The sequence below is a fragment of the Thermobia domestica genome, chromosome 17 (genome assembly GCF_964235325.1).
Source record: "Thermobia domestica chromosome 17, izTheDome1.hap1.1, whole genome shotgun sequence".
In the NCBI taxonomy this organism is placed as follows: Eukaryota; Metazoa; Arthropoda; class Insecta; order Zygentoma; family Lepismatidae; genus Thermobia; species Thermobia domestica.
This window is the reverse complement of record NC_137470.1, coordinates 116,711,910-116,738,388: the sequence shown is the minus strand read 5'-3', so window position 1 is coordinate 116,738,388 and position 26,479 is coordinate 116,711,910. Positions and strand designations below refer to the sequence as shown.

General features: G+C 35.9%; 1 protein-coding gene across 1 annotated transcript; it reads right to left on the bottom strand.

Annotated features, from left to right (window-relative positions):
- Positions 1–18,693: 18,693 nt before the first annotated feature.
- Positions 18,694–19,164, bottom strand: LOC145674135 (uncharacterized). The gene has a single exon (XM_081743963.1). It carries the CDS (start codon positions 19,162–19,164, stop codon positions 18,694–18,696), a length of 471 nt encoding a protein of 156 aa, XP_081600089.1.
- Positions 19,165–26,479: the final 7,315 nt, after the last annotated feature.

The following is a 26,479-nucleotide window of genomic DNA, read 5'->3' as shown; positions in this document are numbered from 1 at the left end:
AGTGATAGTTTAAGTTTGGCTACACTAAGTGTAGTTCTTCAGGTATAAGACGTACAAGAAAATTTTTGATCTTTTGATGCATTTTTGAATCAGGGGCTACAAAATTTTTGAACGGCCCCTAAATCAAATTTTCCTTTTTTTTTCAGAATAAGCACATCATGCTGAGTTAAGTGGCTATACTAAGGTTTGGCTACATTATATGTAATTCTCGAGATATAAAGGCGTACAAGAAAATTTTTGATTGAAATATATTGGATCTTAGATCAGGGGGCACAAAATTTTTGAATGGCCCGTAAATTGAATTTTTGTATTTTTTTCTTTTTTTAACTTAATAAGCACATCATACTGAGTTAAGCGATAGTTTGTGTTTGGCTGCACTATATGTAGTTCTCCAGAACACCTGCAAGAAAATTTTTGCTTGAAACATAGTGTATCTTTTGATCCAAAAAAGTTTTTTTTTGCGTTAAAAAGCATGTTGTTCCTTTGGCAGTCTGAAAAGTTGATAATTTTTGATTCTGCTGGAATAGGATTTTTATTTATTTAGACACCATATATGAAAAATGTCCACTGTTATGTAGCAGATTGTGTCTATTCTCTTTATCCGTTTTAACAGTGACACATATTCGTAGCAAACCTTTATCAATGAAGTACGGGGTAATATGAGTTTTTATCTAAGAAATCTTGCTATTTTAATTTATATTATTGTATATTTTGAAATTTGTTATTCATATCTTTAGACCTAAACAAAGCGATTTCTCTCGTTTTGCAGGTATTGTTCTTGCTTGTCTCTTTGTTCCGAATTGTTAAACGTAAAAATTTGCAGATGTTTTTTTAAAAAAAATTTTACTTCAAACAACTGTAATTATAACGGTAAGTTATTTTTTATACGCATTACGTATCGTAGAATTTAAAATTGTAAAAATGCTTCTATTATTGGTAATTATAGTACACCGCTCTATCGTTCTCCAATCACGTAGCACTATCGTCTAAAGCAGAAGGCAGCGCGCTTACCATTGGCTGCTCATGACCTTGAAAGCACTCAACTGTTGCCACGTCACGCCAATAAATAGAACTGGTACAGCTGGGAAGTTCAAAGATGTGCGTTAAATTGCAATACACTCATTAGTTCCACGTGTTTCAAGGTCAGCGAGGATAAACAAGTGGGTTGGGCCACGCAGGGAGTAACAGCGGCTGAAGTATAGTTGTTGTGTCTGAACCTTCGGCCTGCCGTACACTATAGCTTGTAATCTTACTTATTTAAAGCTCTAATTATTTACATGCGACATTTCATTGCCCACCAATAAACATGCTGTTACACAAATAGGAATGCTCAAATTTATAAATACGTGTATTGATGGTCGTTCTCCTATTTTGTAATAATTAAATTGAAGCAATTAAGTTTTCAGGGTGCTAGAAAATTGTCACATTAGTTTTAGATCAGTAAATGCCTGCACGCAATCGACATCTAAGCAGGAGAGCGATACGCATAAAGCGACACCTATTAGCGCAAGTGTTTATTATTAGGAATTAGGTGCCGGACTTCTCCCATTTATAAATAATAGTTTGTGTAGTACCCACATTCCGCTACGTCGAATCTATCATCTATTTCATCACGTTTTTTGTCTGGATGTTGTACCTAAATTGAGCCAAGTTTCAGTATATTAAAGAAAATAAAATCATGTTACTACGTAGAAATGTTAGAAAAAAAAAAAGAGTACGATTACTGCTAAAAATAAATACAAATTGAAATTTTGATCATTATATAATTTTCCCTAAAAAGTTGTAATCAGTCAACAATTCTATTTTAAGCATAATTCGTAATTATTGTCTTCATTTCTGATGGTTTTGTGAAAACACCTTGCCCTGAGCCAGCAATTACCTCTTTAGATATACTTTAGAGATCATGAAAGATAACACATGTTATAAATTTTGAGTTTTTGATTTGATTTTCAGTTTAGATTCCCTTTCACCACCAAAGCTATATGAGACGTTGACTTACAGCTTAACATGGGATTGAAACCACGTGAGCTCGTGAACGAAATCGAACCCGCGTCTTCCACACCGAAAGCGCCTACGGTAACCGCTTAGCCAAGAATTATCTCTATTGTTTTTTTTTTTTCATTTAGTATTGCCACACATGTATTACCTAAATATTTTAAGTCTTCTCGATATATGTAAAGAAGTTAATTATTTCAAATTTCACACCTCGATGACGACTGAAATATTGTAGCATACAATTGTAAACATCCAATTACGCTTAATTAGGTGAGAATGAGATTAGACCCTTTAACTCAATTGAGGTTTTCGAGTAATTTCAGAATATTCTGTGAAGCTAAGTCATTAACTGGAACATGGAATCACACTCATCAGTACCCCTATCTTTGTTTTCAGCAATTTGAAAAAAAAAAAAAAAAAAAAACTATGCGTGTGTTAAATCTTTGCGTTGGACTTCTTTTGATGTGCTGGATAAGGAGGAAAAAAATCGAATTCAGGTTTCATATCTTTGGCATGGATTTACAACGTTGTGTTATTAGGAAGTCTGATTGTATTAGTTTTTATATGAATTCCTTTAGATATTAAAAGGAAACGTTATGTATGTGTGTGTGTATCAGTTACTCACTTCTTGTTCCTAGAAGTTAATATGAAGAACAATATTCCCCAATAGTAACCTAGGAGGAACTTGAATTTATAAGCGTTGGTGTGAGTAACCACGAATCACGTGACCGACCGTTCTATCGAGCGTAACAGCAAAATATAATAATCGTAAAAATATGATTGGTTGTTCTATCCATTGAGATTAAGGGGAAGGATGGTAGCTCAGTGGTAAAGAGCTTACCTCTAGTGCGTAGGGTCCCTGGTTCGATTCCCGGCAAAGTAAGTTTATGGTGGACAACATCGTGTCCGTGGGGTTCCTCGGGGGTACTCCTCTCCCCCTGCATTTTTTCATTTCACCAATCCTCCATCATCATTCATTGGCTTTAATCATCGTCTCCCTTAGTCTAAAAGGGCATAATCGTGGGACGTTAAACTAGAAGATTTCATTTTTTTTCCATTGAGGTTACGGTAGTTGCCCTTTGATCTTGCTTTCCGTAACATTTGGTAATCTCAGTTTCGAAAGGGAGGGCAGTGATAATTTTCCCTATTATCACATGCGTTTCTTTATAAACTGCAAAAAGCTTTGATTATCTAAATAAGTGATGGGCAAACCTTTTAGGAATGTGTCAAAGGAAAACAAGAAAGGTTTAGGCGGACCAACATACACTAATTTATTATAAACAATAATGAGACAAAATACACCAGATGTCTATATCCTTCGAAAAGAATATATTTGGCCCCTTCTCCGCCTCCCCCAAAATAAAACACCAAACAGCCGTGGTCATTTTATTGACTAACAAAATCGGTTTAACGCCCACGATTACATCCATGAGGCTAAGGGAAGTGAATGATGATGGAATAATTGGTGGAATGAGAATGTAGAAGGGAAAGGAATACACCGATAAAATTCACAGACACGATGCTGTCCACCACAAACTTACTTGACCGGGGTTCGAACCAGGGACCCCACACACCAGAGGTAGTGCTCTACCACTGAACCACCGTGCCACCCAGGGACTGAGAAAGAGGACATGTTCGGGTAAAAGAGGACATTTTGGTTTGTCAGATTAAGAAGCGTCCCATGGGAGGGATAGAACCTTTCAGGGTTCCCGTGTGGCCCGCGGACCGTGGCTTGCCCATCACTGATGTAAATCAATCGTTTCCTACTGGTGGATGTATGACGTAGGAAAGTGATTTTACAATATGAGGGAAGAAGATAGAAATACAATGAGAAACAGAGGGGAGGAGATGACGTAGGAGTGTCGTTTTATAATCTGACAAGGGAGGGTATTCTGGTGTAATGTGCCGATTGTGATAAGATTGCACAGACAGAGAGAACATCAAATAACAAGCGATACGTATTATATATATATATCAACCAACAAGCGCATTGAAACGGTCGAATAGGGGCATAAACATCTGGTCAAATGAGATTGTGTGGGATATAGTGAGAATGAGAAGAGATACCGGAAAAGGTTAAATGTACGAAATATATTATTGCCCATAGTTGACACGAGGTAATGAGGTAGAACACACCCATTCAAAGAAAGCACAACATCCGGAAATGGACCAATCACGTGCACAAAATTGTCAAAATGTGCTAAGGAAATGAGCAAAAAAGGAAGGGGCAAGGAACAGGGAGAAGGAAGAAACGAAAAAAAAGAAGATACGTGTTTTGCATTGGGTGCATACGCCGAAAGAGATTCGTGTCAATGCACGAAGATGGGAGAACTCGCAGGAAGGATGCAAACGCCATTCGTATAGGCAGCCAACGAGACAGTACTGCACAGTGGATTGCACATATATACGTTTGCACACACACACACACACACACACACACACACACACATATATATATATATATATATATATATATATATATATATATATATATATATATATATATATATATATATATATATATATATATATGCAACCCATTGTGCACTACGGTCTCGCTGGCTGCCTATACGATCGGCGTGTGCATACTTCCTGTGTGTTCTGCCATTTTCGTGCACTGAGATGAATTTGTGTCTCGTTCGCATACGGGCGACGTATGCACCCAAAGGAAAAACACTTATTTTCCGTTTTCATTTCTTCTTTCTTCCTGTTCCTTGTGAACGTTTATTTTAAGGTAATTTCAGGAGAGTACTGTGGCTTAGTGGTAGAGCGTTTACTTCTGATGCTTGGGGTCCCTGGTTTCATATTCCGCCAAGTGGGCTTGGTGGGGAGAAACAGTTTCCTCCTACTTTATTCATTCCACTATTGCATTCATTTCTCACCATTACTGTCTCCTTTAGCCTAACCTGCATATTCGGGACGTAAAACTGAAAGACTTCATTAAAAAAATATTCATTAAGTATTTTCAAAAAAGACTAAGATTCGAATTATTTACTGAATTTACATAAAACTGGCAGAGAGGCGTGTCGTTGGTTTTCTTGTTTCACCTTAATAGCCCTACCTAAATTATTACTTTCATATATTAACAGTTAGAAATTGGAAAAGGAGCTGTTGTGGTAAGCTCAAGGTAAACATTCTTCAGAAATGAAACTGGGATTGCTCCAATATATGTGTTCCATTTTACTTTGCATACTCGATAAGCGTTTAATGTACCGGCAACGTTGATAACGTACTTCTTTTTCTGTAGAGTTTATTCTGGGCAATAGCGTCAACATTCCTATTCTGACGAATAGTCCATAATATTTTGTAGAGGAAAAGAAAAAAAAAAGAAAAAAAGAAAGAAAAAACAATAATAATATCTTTTTAACATGAAAACGATAAGCGTTACTCTGACTAAGCGATTATGTGCTCCCTCGTATGAAAGGTCACAATTTTAAACTTGTGATTGGAATTTTTACAATGAAGATTCTTTGCATTCTTTGTGTGAAGCAACCAGATCCTGTTCGGTTTGACCTTTGGATGAAAAGTGAGTACACACAGCTGCCATGATGACATAATTACAGAATCCTCAGGTTGCATCATTTTTGTTCAAACGAAGTACGTTCTTGTTTCCTTGGTATTTCTAAAAGTTAAGCGACAAAGTGACTTTGAATTATATGATTTCAGTACTTAACCCTTTCAGACCTGATTTTTTGTTTACTCTCCGGTGTTATTGTTATTTTGAATTATTATTCTTTATGACTTAACAAATGAAATACAACCGTCAATTCGTTTACGGATGTCATATTTAGAGAATTATGGACGAAACATTTTGCGTGCATTAGGGTTGAAATACGTATGTAAAATAAAAATGGGATTAATCGAACACATCATTGTGATCTATATAGTTTAGAAACTCAAAATACATCACTAAAACAAAAGGAGAATTTATTGCCAATAGCTTGTTTCGCCAAGAATAAAACAGCCTACGTGGCTGAGCTTTGTCCATTGTGATAGCCCCTGCAAGTAGTCTACAAGAAATGTGCACTGCTTCCTGACAACAGATTAAAACACCACAGAAATAGTGGAAAGTGATTTAGAAAAGTTCAAAGAATTCTGACATAAAAACCCAGCCATTTAGAATCCTCCAGAGTAATTATATTAAGCTTAAAACTTAATGTACACAAATGTGACCACCAGGTCTGAAAGGGTTAATATGTCGGTATTATTACTGTATATTATATTGTAGTTGAGGGAGCGAGCTACAAAACTTGCTTAGATAAAGGGATAATTTGATTTACGTATTAAAATCACCCTAGTAGACCTTATAAGATTGTAATGCTAGTGCATCTGTGACTTTATATGGAAACTTAAACGAAAGTGAATCTTTGAATTCTGTTTTTGCGATAGACAGCTAGAGTAATTTTGTTAGCCGTACTCGTAAAGGAGTTTATCCGTTAATATATTTAGGGTAACATTGATATTAGCGGTGGCCATCCATATGCAGCTTAAATTTTATAACATAACCTAGCTTATATGCAACCTGCACAGTAGCAAAGTAATGTTGGTTGCCTATAATATAGGATATAAGTTTTTCTTACTGCAAAATGTTTATTAATTGTTCTTAGGATCACGCTAGTAGACCGTACAATATTGTAATGTTGGTACGATTGTCCGTTATTTCTCATGATATCTTTTAAACTTGTTTTGCTAATAGATAGCTAGATCAATTATCTTGGCCCAGTTTGTTACTGGAGTCAATCTATTAACATCTTAACGATGGCTATCTTATCCCGTTTAAAATGTATAACATTGCCTATCTTCTATGTAACCTGCAAAATAACAAAGAAATGTTGGTTGCCTATAATAAAGGATACAGTCATTCTTACTGCAAAATGTTCATTGTTCTTAAGACCACCTCAGTAGACATTATAATATTGCAATGTTGGTACGTCCGTTCGTTACTCCTCACAATAACTTTTGAAATGAAGCGATTTTTTTTTAAAATGTTCATTCCCAAATCCCATATCTTATACATGGAATTGCATGTTCCTCTTTACTGTACTTAGCACTTATAATACATAAATGGTTAAATTACAGAATAATCTTATACTTCTTGATATGTTGCAATAGCACTCTTGCTCATAACGTTTCCAGTTTGTAAGATTTGGTAATGGAATAAAGAAGTCGTATTGGGAACTGTGGCCACTGCTATACGTGGAACCAAGAGGTAAGGTTCAATTGATTATCAGTGGAGTGGCGTAACTGAGGTGCCTGCAGGGTCTGCAGTGCGGAGGGGCCGCAAGAGTGTGGGGGCCCTCCGCGAAGAAACTGTCAAAAACTGTAAGCAACAAAAAAGTGAGCTGAATACGGAATATCCATTTCTCTGAATAATATTATTACTTTAGAAAAGAACAATTATCCTCTGGATGAAAATTTATCCTTTCTAGTAATATAAGTTTTTAAAAAAAAAAATCATCTTAGCACTCGAGGTTTAAGGAAAAATAATTTTGCTGCCGACTGAACAATATGCTGAAAATGTCTCTTTTTGGCGCAAAACTTTAAGCAAAAGGAATACGTATTCCTATTACTACATTCAGTTCAGAACCTTTATAACTTACATTCTTGCGATTTGAAATTGGTATTACACAATGAAATAAAGTTGAAAACAATAATTCGGGAATTATTAATAGATAACTATACTTTGGCTCCTAGCGTTCCCAGTGTATGCACAGCTTTCTTGTTAATTTCTGACCTTACCAATGAGTGTTTCTGCAGCGGAGCGATCTTTTTCAAACACTGGTAAAGAACTATTTACGGAGTTCCATATCACAAGAACGATTCACCAGTCTCAGTATTTTAAGTGTTGAATATGAGAGAGCAAGAGCAATAGACTTAAGTAATATAATAGGAATATTTGCAGAAAAAAAATAGTAGAAGATTACACCGATTGAAATGAACTTCGACCTTCAGCAGTTCGTTTGCTTTTTTTCTTTTTCTTTTTCTTTTCTTTTCTTTTCTTTCTTTTTTTTTTTTTTTTTTGATGAGCATTAATTTTAATTGTAATTTAATTATATTCCATAGTAGAGACCTGCACGGGCCGAATTTTTCGGCCCGAGTCCAATCCAGCCCGAATGTACCTAGGCTCGGCCCAGCCCGGGCCCGAAAAGTTTTCAAGATTTTCGGCCCGAGCCCGGCCCGGCCCGATAAGTGTTTTAAAATTCTTGGCCCAAGCCCGGCCCGGGCTAGATAAATTTTAAAAGTTTCATTTTGTAACATTTTTCACGGGCACACTTCTTCAACGTTTGCCTTTATTCTAATTATCGTTTAACGAAAGTCAATAATTATTGCAATTAATCGGCCCTAGCCCGGTCCGACCTGAAGAGAAATCAGTCTCGGCCCACCCAAGCCCGGGCCGGGCCGGGTTTTGGGCCTCGGGCCGAGCTCGGCCCGTGCAGGTCTCTATTCCTTAGTTACTATGTTAATTATGATTTATGAACCATTGTCTTCTACAGGGACATAATATAGTGGGAAGTTAATGGGCATGGGAAGGGGGCCCAAAATAATCCTTGGGGGGGGGCGAAATTTCTGCGTTACGCTACTGTAGCAGCGTAACAAGGAACTGTTCCGAATTTCAACGTTATATCGTTTATAGTAGCCGCTGTTATAACATTCTCGGTTGGAATGCTTGACAATAATGGAAAGACGTACTAGCAAGGACTGTGGCTGCTTAAAGAGCCACCAGCAGCTAAGGTTCAACTTGTTATCAGGAAAGCAAAGAGTTATTCAATTTCCAACGTTCGTTCGTGTATAATAGCCACTCTCATACCGTTTTCAGTTGCAACGCTTTGACAATAATGTAAAGAAGTACTAGCAAGGACTATGGTTCAATTTGCTATGTTTCAAGGACTGACAGCTAAGGTTCAATTTATTATTGGAAAATAAAAGAGTTATATAATTTTCCACTTTCTTTCGTGTACAGTAGCTGCTCTTATAACGTTTTCAGTTGGAAAGCTTTGATAACAGCGTAAAGAAGTACTTAGCAAGGACTCTGTCTATGCAAAGCCACCAACAGCTAAAGTTCAATTTGTTATCAGGAAAACAAAGAACCAGTGGTTGAAGTGAGACGGTATACGGTGGTATGCCATACCGGCTCTGGTTTTTCAGCGATGAAGGCATACTGCGTCTGGATTTTTGATGTTCAAGACATACCGTTACAGAAGAGTAGATGCCAAATACCTGTAATAAATCCATTTTTGTACACAGTAGTTGAGGAATAGTTTTGCACGTAAAAGGATTTTATTTCTTATGGAGAAATAATTTTTAAGATGACAACACTGACATTTTTGTTATTTTTTTCTATCTTTTGTTTTTAAAATGAGGTGTCTTCAAAGAATTTCATCTAGTTTATATTTTAATGTGCCCTATTGAATTGTGTCTTTCGTATGCATGTATGTTGTGTCTTCCTGTTTTAATTCATATAAATGTCGTGTTTTGAGCATGAGTGGATTTAACGGTTGTATGCTGTGGAAGCGATTCTTCCGGGGTTTGGAATACCCTCAGCCGAATGGGGGGTCTGGGAGCTTTCCCACAGGAAATTGTTAATATAATAACTTGTTTCTTCAGCATTTTCGTGTAATAATTTCCTATAATACAACATAAGGGGATCTTTTTATTTTTATTTTTTTCAAAAAGGTGTTGGCGAGGGATCAAAGTCTCTCCATGCCCCCCTGTAACTAAAGAGAAGCTCTCCAGCAGGTGCGGATCCAGGAGGCGATCGGGGCCATCGCCTCCCTCCAGAAGAGGAAATTTTCTTATTGTATATATCAATAAAACCCATCCCAGAGTTTGGAGCTCTTGAAAGTAGCTCTAAGTAGCAGTATTACAACCCACCACTTCCCCAGAAGTCAATCCTGGATCCTCCCCTGCTCTCTAGCTGTTTTTAGTCATTATGTAAATAGAAATCCAATCTTTTAGGGAGCATACCTTTACTGTATTTCAACATTTAGATAGCTGGTATATCGAGTTAAAATCGTAATGAAACATACCGCCTCTGCTTTTTTTCCACTCCGAACACTGCAAAGAACTGTTCGATTTCCAACGTTCTTTCGTGTATAGTAGCCACTCTCATAACGTTTTCAGCTGAAAAACTTTGACAATATAGTAAAAGAAGTTGTGGTGAAGACTATATCCACTGCAAGCGGCACCAGTAGCTAAACAAGTACCCAATGTTAAAAAAAAAAAAAAAAAAAAAAAAAAAAAGTTGTCAGATGAGTAATAGTGGGGGTAAGATTGGAAAGAACTCCCTAAATAGAGTAGTATTTTTAAAAAGAGAAATAGAAACAATTTAAGCAAGGCTACTGTAACATATTTTTCCTCCTTGAAAAGGAACTGTTGAGATGACACCTATAAACATGCCTTGTACTTTTTTTTTGCACATATTGAGAAATATAATATAGGGCTACAACAGAAATTACGCATACGATCTACATGCAGGGTAAATTTATAACTTATATGATGTTATCGAGATAAGCTAAATACAAGGGCACCAATAATTGCTTTTTCATAACGTTTCTGGACTATTTAATTAATTTTTAATTCTCTCTGCATGCTTACAACAAGGCATTATGTGCTATCTTTGCCTGCAACAGAAGTTTAAGCATAGCTGCATGTAACAGGTAGAAATGTTAGTCGTAAAACATATTTCTGTGTCGTTTCTTCTCAAAAAATCTCGCAGTCAACAGAATATCAACAACGTTGATTTTGCGGAGTGGTGTTGGGTTGAACTTAGCAAAAAAAAAAAGTTTAAAAAAGCACACGAAGGAAGTTTTCATAGCTGTTTATCCCCTTAGCGAGATTTCTTCTTGTACATGTAAATTCCATTAGTGTCGTCCCTGCCCCGCTGTTCTAACCCCGTCGCAATTCTTTTAAAACAACACTGGATTGCTAGGGTTACTAGGGTTCCCCCCTCTCCATCTCTACAGTTTTAAGACACTGCCTTTCCATTCCTTCCTCAATTTTTTGGTACGTTAAGAAAATTTTCTCACAAGATGGAGCTCAAGAGCAAAAACATGTCTCAAACGAGGAGGTCGCCCTAGGGTGGACGAAGCAGGGTTGCCAGAATTAAAATTCGACTTTATTTCACAACTGAACCACGACCTTTCTAACTCCTCTTCTCTTTTGACAAGTAAATACGTTCTTGTTTTGTGCAAACAAACCCTACAACGAAAATTGTTTATTTACTTTACACGAATGTAAACTTAGAAGGTATCATGTTGGAATATCAGGTAAGTACTGTTCTGTTGAAGTGAAATGTAAGTTTATGAAGTTTTCTTCTTTGATGTTACTATAAGCAATGTTTCTTTTAGTTATGCCTCCAGGGGTCTCTTTCCCCCAGAACTAAGACAAATTAAGTTATGATTATATGTCATTTTTGCGTTGGACACGTTCCATAGTAAATAGTGTTCCAGTGTAACCCCCTCCTCATATTTTGATTCGACTCTCCCGGACAAAATTTTCTGGAAGAAAGCCAGACTATAAGATTCTTTAAACCAATTGCAATCTGGTTCATTCTTGATTTAATTTAACTTTCTAAAAAAAAAAAAAAAAAAAAAAAAATCAATCATAAAGAGAATATCATTCTTGTCAAATAGCCTTGCTGCTGATATCCCTATTCTACTTTAACCAATCAATCAATCAATCAAACGAACTTATTCGATCTTGATCAAGCTTGCAACTGACCTTGAGTATATTAGTGAAACGAAATGACTTTTTTTTTCTGTGGACTTTTGGCTTTTGGTGTTATTGGTAATGTAAATTAGGGATTAAACTTTTGGAAGTTTTTGAAAAATAAAAATGCTGTTTAGAACAAAAATTGGAAAGACTGGTAAATGTTAATTTGAATTGAAATGTTAATTAATTAATTTATTTATACGTATTTCTGGGCATTACTGGTATCTTTGGCCTAAAGCCCGTTTCATGAGAGGGATAACATTCCTCGGTGAGCACATTATCCGGGGAAGGGTGAAGGAAGAAAGGAAGGTAGCGGCCTGGAACCTGTATGTTAGGTACCATCCCACCATTTGCCTGGTGTGAATGAGGAAAACCGAGGAAAAGCTCACTGAGGATGGCTGGCCTGAAAAATCTGTTACAGCTTCTCGACTCAGTGTGGTGAAATTTTAGATAAACATACTTTGATCCAATGAGTTCTTTTCAAATGACTAATTTCCTTTCTGGATACAATCTTTATTATTGTGTCGCCTTCTGTCATCTTCTTTTTGGTCTACATACACTAGAATATCTTTTGCAAAAGCCTTCATAATGGACCAGTGCATACTTCGCATCTATTTCACACTTTAAACACCTCGATCTATTGTAATTATTCGCTTCCATTTTCTGGGTGTATACGAAATGAAAATCATAGTTAGATAGAAGTAGAAAACTATCGAAAAAGGCATGTTACAATATTTAGATCACTTCTATCCCAATCAGTTTTTTTTTTTTTTCGGCAAGTTGGAAACAGGGTAACGATTCTATTATTTCCACTTTCTAGGTGTGTGCAAATTGAAAATCATAGATTAACAACCTAAAGAAAACGACATACAACAATATTCAAATTAGTTCTGTTCTAATCAGTTCCTTCCACAAGTGGGAAATGGGATAAGAAATCCAATGCTTCCATTTCCTTGTTGTATACGTCTTAGAAGTTATGCTTAGATAGGAACAGAACCTGTACTGGAACCTTGTTGACCTCTGAAATTAAATTGCCATTGAAAATCCAATGCAGGTGTTGAAAATTGTCAATTCTAAGACTTAGTTACTATTAACAAAAGCATAGTTAAAAATAAATTCAAATTGATTTAATTGATTGCTGGTGGGGACACTCGGTCGAAGAAGCTTTTTCAGGCCAGACATTCTGAGTAAGGTTTTCTCAGGCCACTTCTTCCCTTCCCCAATCCTTTCTTCCTTCCCTTTCCCATGAGCTTCCTCGGATAATGTGATTGCCGAGAGACGTCACCCCTCATACATAACGGGTTAGCATGACCATAGGTGTCGAGATCCCAGAAACTCCAGAATCTAATTCCTAATCTTAATCCTAAATTTATTATTTAGACTTGGAACGGGTAAATCTAATTAGTTAGACAAAATACCTATTTTGGGTTTATCATCCAGGCTTAGATCTTTGAAGTATACTTACATCGACATTATTTCATATCTCAGATTTTTTATGTAACAGCTCAGGAATCATTTATTATTATTATTAAAGCTTTGAAGTAAAGCGAAAGGCAAATATTAGCTTTATATGAGTCTTCGTATGGTGTAACGTGATAATATCCTGAGCACGATAAGGACAAAGTTCTGCTTTTTTAATCCCGTGCCTGGTTACTTGTACACTTGAGAAGATGCTGTTGATTTTCTTAGTCATCATCTGACTCAATGGCGTCAGATGTTCACACTGACATAAACGCATATTCTTGTTTCTTTTGTTTACTCACGCAATTTCAATGAAAACATCATCGGTAACCGATAATAATAGATAGTTCAGGTAGTTCAAGTACCATTGTAGAATAGTGTTTCTCAAAGGATTAGCCGTGGAATTTCAAAAACTGTTGCACAAAACAGTTAGCTCAAATTTCACCACACGAAACTAAATACCAGTGTTACCCATGACACGAGAAACATATTCTCAAGACGAGTCGAGAATCTTGATGAGCCGAGAAGTTTCACGAGAGTTGTCGGCAACAGTAGTTCACCCTTTAAGTCTTAGATCTCGAACACTGGCTAAGTGTTACATAATTCATAGTAGTATAAAAGAAAAACTGTAAATCGATTGTGAAACTGTAAATCGAACTCAATGAAAAGTAACACACAATCAGTGAAAAGGTGAACGACTGGACCGGAACTCAAACTCAGGATCTCCGGTATACCGTGCCAATGCGTTAAACACTACGGAACACAGTGCGCTCCTCAGAAGAAGCACACACATTCTCACTCCTGCACAGAGAAAAAAAAGTCACTGCTGTTCAGTTCTAGATGAACCTGTCAAAGGTATGACTATAGCAACTGAACATATTTAGTTAGATGTCTGTTGTGAAGCGTGCAGTAAGCAGCGTATCAGACATTATATTGCCTGTGTTACTAGACGCATATAGTCCAACAGTATGGTAGGAAGATGCTTACCAATCAATATGATTCAGATACTGGATAAGTTTAACTAAATGCATTTAACAAAATATGTTCAGTTGCGTTCGTTGCTCATACGTTTAACGGAATACGTTTGGCAGGCTCATCTGGAACTGAACAGCACTTACTTTTTTTTTTTTCTGTGTAAAGTCGTTGCTCTCCACTAAAACCACACGGCTTGTACTACAGTCTAGGTGCTATGCTTGGACAATCCAGTGTCCATATATCGCGTAGTGGTTAACGCATCGGCACGGTATGCCGGAGATCCCGGGTTCGAGTCTTCGCACCCTTCGTGGACTTTCGACGCAGAAAAGAAGATCAGGGTATAAATGGACATAAATTTAGAAACCGAGACAAGACAATTTTCGAAATAAGAGGGGGAAAGCTTTCTGTAAATCGAAACGAGACGAGAAAGAATTCTTCAAGAATCAAGGTGAGATGAATCTCATATAAACTTTATGAGAGGAAACCTTATTTCTCGACTTGTCTCATCTCGTGGATAACACTAGGATCTAGTAAAATACATTGATTAATTTTACAAAATTCTCTAACTTTTTAGGTCTACGGTAACCCCCAATAATTTTCTATACTGAGTTTACTAATACTCAAATACTCTGGCGCTGCAGTGCACGGTGGATTATGGTGGTCCAGGTAGTGTACGTTCAATGTAGTTATGTGTGGTTGGCACATCGGCTGAGCACAGCGATTTTAATGTTAACCTATAGTGTACAGTGAACCTTACGCTCGGGTGAAACGACTGGTTTTACAAAGAATTTAAGAGAAAGAAAATTGCGGCGTAAAAAGCTGGTAATGTCCACAACAGAACTAGGTGTGCTGACCACACATGAAAAAAGCTGGGCATAGCCCCTCCTCTAGTATGACGTCAGAGGATAATTACTAACAGGCGAGAGATCTTTTTCAATTTTGCTGTACGTATAGAGTTTTATTGTGAATATGTATATTTATCAATGAGAAAATTTTGAAAAGATTCAACAGGTTTCATTTTTCTTTCTTTATTGTAGATGCTTGTTTCTCGTTTATTAGTTTTTTTGTTACATTGTTTCCTTCTTCTGAAAACACTTTAAGGTAAAGAAAGATCTGGTAGTGAGGGAAAATAGGGAGATTATCCATAATCTATTGTTTCATTCACAGTCATATGAGTTCCTCCCATAGGTGTGTATCCATTCTCCTCCTCTCTAGCGCTGTTTTATCCCACTCCACTCCATTCCATACACACATAGTCCCAAGGTTTGCTTCACTAGCGTTCAATATCGCTTGCCAACCGCTCAGACATAGCATTAATAAAACTGAACGCTTTTGTGCACCCGAGACGGGCCATCGATCGAACTCGTGGATGAATGGATGGCTGATAATACGTCACTCTTGGTGAGTGGATGTAATAGTAGAGGACAGGGGTGAAGTGGGGAACGTCGAGTAAAGATAGCGAGGAAGAGGGTGAAGGAGGTACCATCACAAGGCACATAGGGAGCTCTTTTGAATGTCAAAAAGAGGGTGAAATTTTCTGTCTGAAAAAGTTGAAAAAAAAGTTTAAATACGAGTGTTAGTATTATTCATGGAAAACAGCCGTAGAGATAAAATCTCTCGGGACCTTTTTTAAGTGTTGTAGGAAAGGTTTCACCGCTTTGTTGGTGTTAATTCAACGTTCAAAGCAAACTGAAACGCTGTTTCACGTGAATATTTTTTTTATATATATACCGGTGACTCCAAAGTGCTCAGTTTGCATCTTTGTTTGGTGAAAATTAGATTACAATATCAAATAAGCACAATCAAGAATAAAAACTATACCAAATATCTTAAACATCCGGTTAAAAGAATTCCGTGAATTCGTAAATCCATATTATAAGTACCGAGATGACTCAGGTGTTGTAGTTACATCCAGTTGACAAAGAGCTAGAAAGGTCTTCCTTCTTCTTAGGCAAAAAATACCCAAATTAGCAAACTGTGCTCTTTTCCACAATCAGTAACAAGCTCTAGTCTGTGTTAATTTGTGGTAGACACAAAAACTAGTTTTTCCGGTTTCTGAAACTTTTAGAAAACCTGTTTTTCAAAACCGAAGACCGATTTCTTTTAATCGACAAGCCGGTTTCAGCTTTAAAACAGGTTCGCTTTTCTATCAACAAATTTTAGTCTCTTCGTAAACTTGTCTGGAAGTGAGTACTTCAAGAGCAAGAACAAATAACGGTTTCGGTAAAAAGCGAACCGATTCTACATATATATATATATAACTGGTATCGGTGAAAAACCTGTTTTTTTAAGCGATTTCAGTGTAAAATCGGACCAATTTTTCTAGTAAACCAAAATAGGTTTCGGTGAAAACCTAAACCGGTTTCGGAGAAGACAGAAAATTCGTTTTTATTTTACTTATTTATTGTTGTTCGATTAAAAGATCCAATATATTTCAGACAGAAATTTTCTTGTAGGCCTTATATCTGGAGAATTACATGCAGTGTAGCCAAACCAAAACTACCACTTAACTCAGTATGATGTGCTCATTCCGAAAAAAAAATGAAATGAAATCTCGATTTAGAGTCCATTCAAAATTTTTGTGGCCCCTCATCCAAAAAAAAAAAAAAAAAAAAAAAAAAAATCCAATATATTTCATTCAATCAAATACTTTCTTGTACACCTTATATCTCGGGAACTACATACAGTGCAGCCAAACCAAAACTACCACTTAACTCAGTATGATGTCCTTAATCCGCAAAAAATACGAAATCTCGATGTAAGGGCCATTAAAAATTTTTATGGCCCCTGATCCAAAAAATCCAATGTTTTTCATTCAATTACAAATTTTCTTGTACGGCTTATATCTCAATAACTACATATACTGTAGCCAAAGCAGAACTACCACTTAACTCAGTATGGTGTGCTTATCCGTAAAAAATATGAAATCTTGATTTAGGGTCTATTCAAAAATTTTGAGGCACCTGATCCAGAAGTTGAGCTATGCCCGTGCTGTACATATTTATATTTTGATATGCAAATCTTAATGTTATTTCTTTAAAGTTGTTTGCGTATCAAAATAGTTATTTTTCAGTTAATTAATAACTATGATAGATATTATTTTGTAATTAATTAAATATCTTGATTGGTAATATTAATCTAAGCTTATCAAAGGCATTATAATTCGATATATTCAGAAGAAGTACATATCAAGTGAAAGAAATAGGATATAGCCTAGGAATCTTTACTTCAAGCAGCGAAGTTTTTTTCTTTTTTTAAAGTTTCTGCCTTACGTTACCATACAGCTGTACAGCCCTAGGTGGGCTTTGGATTCATTCACCAGGCGCCTCCATTCTTCTCTGTTCTTCGATTTTCCTTTCCAGTTCTTAACTTTCAATATTTTCAGATCCTTGTTTACATCCTCGTTTGTTTTGGTTTTACAACCTTTGTTTTGGTCTACCTCTTCTTCTCGTGGAAAATATCTTTTCATGTAATATCTTCTTTGCTAGTCATCCTTCTTCCATTCTTTCTACGTGTCCCGTCCAGCGCAGCCGTTGCGCTTTTATGAACTGTACAATATCTTCTCCTCTAAAGATGTCTTCTATTTCTTTGTTGGTTCTGCTTCTTCATTCGTTATTTTCTCTGATTGGCCCGAAAATCTTTCTAATTATTTTCCTTTCGAATATTCGTAGTTTTTCGTCGTTTTCTTTAGATAACGTCCATACTTCTGCGCTGTAAGTGACTATCGGTCTAATTGTCGTTTTGTAAATCTTCATCTTAATTTGCCTGCCAATGCTTTTGTTTTTGAGTATTTGTGCATTAGCATAATACGCCTTGTTTCCTGCTAAAATTCTTTCTTTGATTATAGTTGTCATGTTATTCCTGTTATCTACTGTCATTCCTAAATATTTAAATCTGTCTACTTCTTCAAATGTTTTGTTTCCCATTACAAGCTTTCCCTTTCTTCTCTTTTTTTTAAAATCTGATGTTATATGCATGTATTTTGTTTTTTCAATGTTTACTTGCAGCCCCGGTGGATTCGTAAGTTCCTCTAGTTTGTTGTGTAGCTTCCTGAGTTCGTATTCCGTTCTCATCAAGATGGCGATGTCATCTGCATAGGCTCATTTTTGGGTGGTTTTATTGATAATTGTGCCCCTTTTATCTATTTCTTGTATTGCAATATGCAAGGCTATTATGAATAAAGTTGTCGACAGCCCGTCTCCCTGTTTTACTCCCTTTTTGTACTCGAATTCTTCTTCTACTCTGTGTCCTACTTTTACTTTTGCTGTAGTTTGTTCCAGTATTATTTTAATTAAGTTGCTCAGTTTTTTTTGGGGGGGGAGATCTTGAAGTGTTCTAGTCCCTGTAGAAGACTATCTCTATCTATAGTGTCGAATGCTTGTTTGTAGTCTATGAACAGAATGTGTATATCTATCCCATGGTCGTAACATTTTTCTATTGCCTGTTTCATCACAAATAGTTGATCTGTTGTTCCTCTGTTTATTCTAAATCCACTCTGGTACTCTCCGATTATTCCTTCTGTAAATCTTTTTATTCTGTTATTAAGTATGCTTATGAATATTTTATCGACTGTAGCACTATTCCTCTGTAATTTGAGCAATCGGTTTTGTCTCCCTTCTTGTGTATTGGATGTAGTATCCCCACTTTCCAGTCTGATGGTATTGTTTCTTCTTCCCAGATTCGTCTGATCATGTTGTCTATTTCTTTCATCATCTCTGCGCCTGCATATTTTATTAGCTCCGCTGTTATATTGGCTTCTCCGGGGGCTTTGTTGCTTTTAAGTTTTCTGATAGCATTCTCTACTTCTTCATCGCTTGGTATTTCTATTTGTTGATGTTCTACGATATTTCCTCTCTCCATTACTTCCAATTGTAGTATTTCTCTTTCTTCTGTTTCTGAAGTTGGATTTAGCTGCTTTTTAAAGTATTCCGCCCATCTTTGTATGATACCCTTTTCATCGGATATTATGTTTCCTTTTTCGTCTTTACATCCAATCGGTTGCGCCTGGAATCCTATATTCATGTTTTTTGACTGCTATGTATAATTTCCTTGTTTCGTTTCTTCCACTCATCTCTTCAATTTCTTCTATTCGTCGTTTTACCATGTCTCGTTTCTTCTTTCTACATATTTTGTTTGCCTGCCTTCTCAGTTTTTATATGCTTCTATCCTTGCTCTCGTTGATCTTTGTATCATTTTCTTTCTTGCTTCGTTTTTCTTTTCGATTCCTCGTCGAACCACTGTGGTCTTTTTGGTTTTCTCCGTCGTCCTACCGTTTCTTCTGCTGTTTCTGTTATTATTTCTTGGATTTTATTCCATTTTTCATGCACTGTTGGTATTCTTTCTTCTTTTGATTTATGTGCCAATTTTATTCTTATCCTGCGTTTTATATTCCTCTTCCATTCCCTTGTTTTTAGTTGGTCTATGTTCCATTTTGTTTTCGCATTTTCCCTATATACCAATTTCCTACTGATCTCTCTAAATTCAGCTTTGACCAGATAATGATATGTGTCACAGTTGTATCCTCTGTAGCTTCTTGTGTCCATTATAGATTAGGAGTGTCTATTGTTAATGAGAACATGATCTATCTGATTGACCGTCGTGCCATCCGGTGACGCCCACGTTCCTAGATGTACTCTCTTGTGAGGGAAGCATGTACTTTTAATTGTGAGATTGTTCTCTATTGCAAACTGAATGAGTAGGTTGCCATTGTCATTACTTTCTTCGTGTAGTGAATGTTATCCTGTAACTTTGATTCGTCCATCGTTTCTTCCTACTTTTGCATTGAGGTCTTCGATTACTATTACTATGTCGTATCTGGGAATCTCGTTATACGTCTCTTCTAGTTTCTCGCAGAAGTCTTCCTTTACTGCCATGTCTATCTTCTGTTGGAACATGTGCTGTTACGATGGTGATGTTTCTGAATCTTCCTTTCATCCTTAGTTTAATTATTCTCTCGTTTATGGGTATAAATTGCAGTACGTTATTTCTGACATGCTTAGCTATCATAAAGCCTGTACCAAACTGACCGGTTTTTCGTTGTGTTCCGCTGTAGTAGATAGTGTAATTTTCGTTATTATTTTTTTCCCGGTGTCTGCCCATCTTATCTCTTGAAGTGCTAAAACATATATGTCCTTCATGCCTGTTTCTCGTACTATTTCTTCTGCTTTATCTGATATTAACATTGTTTGGACGTGCACGTCGCTATACTCAGATTCTTCCTGCGTTTCCTAGTCCTACCCATTGAATCTTCCCATTTTTCCGAGGCTCTGGTTTCTGTTTCTGAACGAATTATATTTTTCTGTGATTGGGTCGTTAGTCCTATGCACAACCCCCAACCTTGAGGACCAGGAGTTTTCTATCGGGGTTCTCTTCCCCTAACCTTTGTGGATCTCTCCGCTAACTGCAAGGCAGCAGTGCTGGTTTTGGACCACCCCTGAAATTTCCGGTACCCACCATATCTGGTGGGCTTTCCCCTATCCGCCACCTAGGGGGGTGCCTGGTGGAAGTCCAGCAACTACCCGAGATTTAAAGTTTTTACTGCAATCATTAATTATATTATTTTCCTCTCATAAACTCACGAGATAGTAATCGTTGTATTGGTATCCAGAAGATAATTATCACGATTATTGTCGTACTGCTCTGTCAATATTTTCTCATGCTCCCATACTATACAAGTGACATCCAGCAGCGTGTGGCTCTGTTCCTCTTTACACTGGCCGATAACGACAACTATTTTGACCATGCTTGGTGATTATATAGATACAGGAAACTTGTTTTATTATAATAGACATTTATTTTATGGATTCTGTACAGCAATGATGCAACTTGGGTTACTACTTTTGTTCGGGTCATCGGGATCTGGGTATCGCTTCTCAGACCAGGAAACCCATACTGATCCGGGCGGCGACCCGGAAGCAGCCAAAATATTAGTTTTGTAGCATTACTGCAGAATTTCATAATGGGTTAATGATTTCTACAACCCGAGCACAAACATTCATTTGCTAGATTTCTTAGTTTTGAATATTTCAAATATAGTTGCATATCTATTCATCTTCCCATGCTAAAAAAATAATACAGTGGTTTTTGAACATACACTATGCAAAATATTGAACAAAAGATTGGGTTCAGTGGTATCGTTTATATTCTAAACGACAAGTTTTACAGGCTTACTTCATTCAAACTTTGGCAATCCGTCATAGGAAAAACATATAACTCAATTTCTCTATGATCTTAGGGAGTTTTTATTCTGTTCAACCTTGTAATTATCTTCCAGTGCAATGTTTTGGCACAAAAGGAGGAATACAGCAAACAAGAAATAAAATTATGGATTTAGTGAGGAAACAAAGAGGGAGAAAGGGAAGAGAATCGTGTTAGAAATTCATAATCATCCTCAAGCTCCCTCGTGACTAAACGGTTAGCGTACGCTCCTTTGGCATGCGAGACCCGGATTTGATTCCCGGCAAGAGCTCATATGTTTCAGATTCCATGTTAAGCTGTAGGTCCTCGTCTCATATAACCTCGCTGCTGAAAGGGACACTAAACTAAAACTTAGATCGCACCAGGTTACTCCGGGTCATGCATCTGTCCAAGTCAGATCGGGTCACTTTGGGTCACGAGTCACGAAGTTTCATTACTATATATATATATATATATATAAAGAAAAATAAACTAATCTTAGAAGTGTGAAAATTGCATTTATGATCTTATATTCTCTTAACATTAGTGAAATGTGAATTCACAACGTAAGTAGTAAGAAGTCTGAAGGTGAAACTTTTTATTATTATTATTATTATTAGCAAATCGAAAGAAATATATAAATGAATATCTTTTTCAGTTCTACGCTTTGTGCAAGCGTATATATGAGAAAGGTGAAGCAGCAAAAAATAAACTTTTTCTTTCGTTTTGTTTGCATTCAAAAGTTCAGCGACTTTATTGACGAACGTGGGGATATTGGGTTCTATTTCCGTGCAAATGCATCATAGAGAGAGAGAGAGAGAGAGAGAGAGAGAAAGAGAAAGAAAAAAGAGGCAGGGAATCGATTTTGAGTAAAAAGAAGAATAAATCTTCATCAACAATGGTTTGAAGAACTTTTAAAAGTAGAAATATCTTTTCTGGTTTCAGATTTAATACTTCGTGATGTGTATATAAAAACCCACTATGGCATCTTGAACGGTTTATGTGTTTGCGTCTATATATATATTAAAAGAGAAAGTATGATATTTTGCGCCCCTTACTTTCTTTTGAAAATAGAATGTACTCGCATTTTATAGGAAGAAATGCGAATTATTTCAGAAACTCAGATCTCTTAAAATGTTATATTATATTGAATTGAACAGTTGTGATGCATTTCTCTATCTATCTTAAATTTTATTAGTGTGTATATAAATATTTTGAATTAAATTATTTAGCGCACACAGTTCAAACGTCAGTCAGAACAATCAACAACCCAAAATGTTCCGTACAATACCTGACTATTCTGTCTTGTTTACGTGGAAGTGATACAGGAAGATGCAAAATATAGCTCAGAGTAGTGAATTATCGTTTATGAAGAATATTGCCTAATGAGTACGATCCGTGGGCCTGGATTTTGTAAGGGAAAAGACTCTTATTAAGAGACAGCAGAAAAAGAACAATTAATCAATCCAGTTACTAAATTTTATATTAACAGGGTCAATAACCTCCCTTTTCATATCTAGATTACTTTCAATGCTACACGTTCACTTCATTTTAAAAAAAAAATGTTAAAAAGATAATTAACCTCCCTTTTCATATCTAGATTACTTTCAAGGAAACGCGTTGACTTCATTTTTACCAACTGTTATATTAAAACGGTCAATAACCCCCTTTTCATATCTAAATTACTTTCAATGCTACACGTTGCTAAATTTCATATTAAAAAAGTCAATAACCTCCTTTTCCATATCTAGATTACCTTGAATGCTACACGTTGACTTTATTTTAAATAAATTTCATATTAAAATGGTCAATAACATCCGTTTCCATATCTAGATTACCTTCAATGCTACACGTTGACTTCACTTTTAATAAATTTCATATTAAAATGGCCAATAACCTCCCTTTTTGTTTCTAGATTACTTTGAATGCTACACGTTGACTTCATTTTTACTAAATTTCATATTAAAATGGTCAGTATCTAGATTACTTTCAATGCTACACAATGACATTATTTTTATTAAATTTTATGTTAAAATGGTCAATAACTTCCTTTTTCATATCTAGATTACTTTTATTGCTACACGTTGACTTCATTTTTACTAAATTTTATAGCAAAAGTGTCAATAACCTGCCTTTTTATATCTAGATTACTGTCAATGCTGTACGTTGACTTCGTTCTTACTAAATTATTGCTATGACGTTGTAACACGATATGATTATGTGTGTTGTTCAAAGCAGTTAAATAAACAGATAACATATAGTAAATTAGGTTATATTTGAATTTGAGATTATTTTGAATCAATTAACATGCCATTTGGAAATGCTATTTCTATTTTTTAAGACTTTTTTTTTAAATAAACTTGTCAATAACGCTTAAATATAAACCTAGGTAAAATTATTTTCTAGCTGTTTAGCATCAAAGCATATTGAGCAGTGTATCTTATATAATATTCCTAAAGTATTTATTCTTTATTGCTTCAAAATTTGAAATCGTATGTTGTCAACTTACTCATTAATGTGGCGACAATAATCTTACTGTTGTTTCAGCTGAAGAAGTCTAACTTAATTATAAAAGGATTCTCCATGTGTTAGATTAACATTCAAGAGACAGACAAATTACAGCTTCAATGATAATAGGCAGTATTCATAAAAAGAAGGATAAGCTTATACGTGCAAACTGTGAAGGAAATCCTTCACAAAGATTCAAGTACAACCTTTTACTTTTAGAGTATAAGCATATCCTATTAGATTGATCCTTATACTTCATATCGAAGTAAAAGGGTATTCATAACCTTTACCTTTTACTTTAATTAGAAAGCATATTCTTTGAAAATTATGAGCGTGGTCAGTAGGAAACTCACCGTTGCAGTTAAGTGTTTTGGAGTGTGATGGCGGATGTTGTTCACCTAAGGGATGTTAAACATTATAAACCCCGGTTACCTATACTTGTTCGTAATTTTAAACAACTATTCTGTTTTGAAGAAGCCAACTTACTGTAGCTTACAGATAGATTTATTGGTATAAATCCAGAAACTCGAGGTGTGATGCCCTCCGTACATAAAATAAAATGTTTACGCTATCTCGTTGATCCCGGCTATCAAAAAGGAATGGGAGAGGAGCTTAATGTTAGTCAGGCTACGGTATCTCGGACTGTAAATGCAGTGGTTGACAACATCATTACGCAAGCACATGAATGGATAAAGTTCCCTTCTATCAACAGTGAAATAATGCACGCTGAACAGTTTCGGAAAAGCAAATTTAGGTTTCCCACAGCAATTGGTGTAGCTGACTGTACACACGTAGGAATACTGAAACCAAAATTCCATGGAGATGAGTACATAAACCGAAAAGGTAAATCTAGTCTGAATGTACAAGAAACTTGTGACGCCAGAGAAATGTTCACGAGTGTTGATGTTATCTGGACTGGACCTGAGTATGTTTCTAGAATATGGAAAAATTCACAGGTTATGTTACTATTAAGGAACAAAACGAATGTTGCACTACTTAGTGATAATGGGTATGGGATGGAACCGTGCCTCATGACTCAGTTTACAAATCCTACTCCTGGTGCTGAACTGGAATATAACAAATCCTTGAAGAAGGAGAAAGTAATAATCGAACGATGTTTCGGTCAAGTGAAACGTCGATTTTCGATCTTACAGTACGTTTGTCCTACAAACTTGGAAAATGTTCCAAAAATAATTATTGCGTGTTTTGTGCTCAAAAATATTATTAAAAAAAAACTTTAAGCGATTCGGATTTCGAACCAGATGAGGAAGTACCAGAAGGTGATGATCATCATCATCAACTCGATGATCATGATGAACTTGCTTTTCGTCGCGACGCGTCGTCAGGGACAATATATAAGAAGGAACTTGAGTGTTATTGTAAGCAGCCTGTAATGATTACTTCAGTATAACAAATCGCACGTGCATATGAAGTTTAACCTTACAAGCAGTTTATACACCTTACTCTATAACTTCACAACCAATTTGTTTCCATCAGTTACTATAGTTTGTAAGGAAGATTCCTTATTCTGTATCATTTTCAGTTTTTTTTTCGTAGTATTGTTAATAAGCGAGCTATTTGTATATCTACTTGCTCAATTGTTTTGACATCATTTACTTTAAACAATGAAGGATATCCTTGCATGTATAAGATAATCATTATAAATACGGAAAAAAAGATATGCTTATACCTCTACCTTATACTCTAAAGCACAACCTTCTGCTTCAACCTTATACTTGGAAGGATATCCTTCAACTTTATGAATACGGCCTAATATCACGTAACAACGTTTGGATGGACAAATGAAACAGTAATTGTGCAAAGCTCGGTCTGGTCGTCATTTTTTGCAATTACTTCTTCACAAAAAAAGACGCTACTCTAACCCAGAATTGACAATTTTCGCCAATATATATCAAGATGAAGATAGTGAATGATGTCAGGAACAAAAAATGTTGAGTGACAGATCTTTGTGATGAAGTGGGTATCAGATATCAATACTCCTAACCACGGCCTACTCTATCGTGCACGGGGTGCCAAAATCTGTCATAATTGTTGTTGAAAATAAATATTTCTGGTTGAAAACAGACTTCATGATAATGGTAGTTAAATTTACTAAGCTGACTTTATATATTTGAATATTACATTCATAAATTATGTTTAGATTGCATTAGTTTAAGGTCACATGGACAGTGTTAAATCAAATGGCCAAACAAACCCCAACATGAATTGCTTGATTATTGTCGAATACAAGAACTCAATTTTCAAACAGTACCAAACACATGTTCCATTTAGTTAGTTATCAAATTTTTGATAAGAAAATTAGTCTTGTCTCTGTCACAAACAAGTTCCTTATCACTAAAGGTGGAAACAAGTTGTTTTTAAAAAAGAAAGAAATAACAGATGTAGAAGGAAAATCAGGAAATAAAGATAAAGGAGCTAGTTGCCTTGGAATTGGAAACTGATATATTGAATTGAAGCTTGATATTGAATTCTATAAAAAAGATTATCATATTTCCTCTGCACGTGTGTTTGCTTTATCTTTCATTAACATAATAGATTATTATTTAAAGAAAAATAGACACAACGAGACTGTATTTGTGACCTTTAGGCCTTTCCGAGTGTGAGTGCTTTTCCCTCTCTCCTTCGTTGTTCA

Bases quoted from the DNA above. Each gene is read 5' to 3' on its own strand.
- LOC145674135 (XM_081743963.1), bottom strand. From the start codon at position 19,164: ATGAATATAGGATTCCAGGCGCAACCGATTGGATGTAAAGACGAAAAA.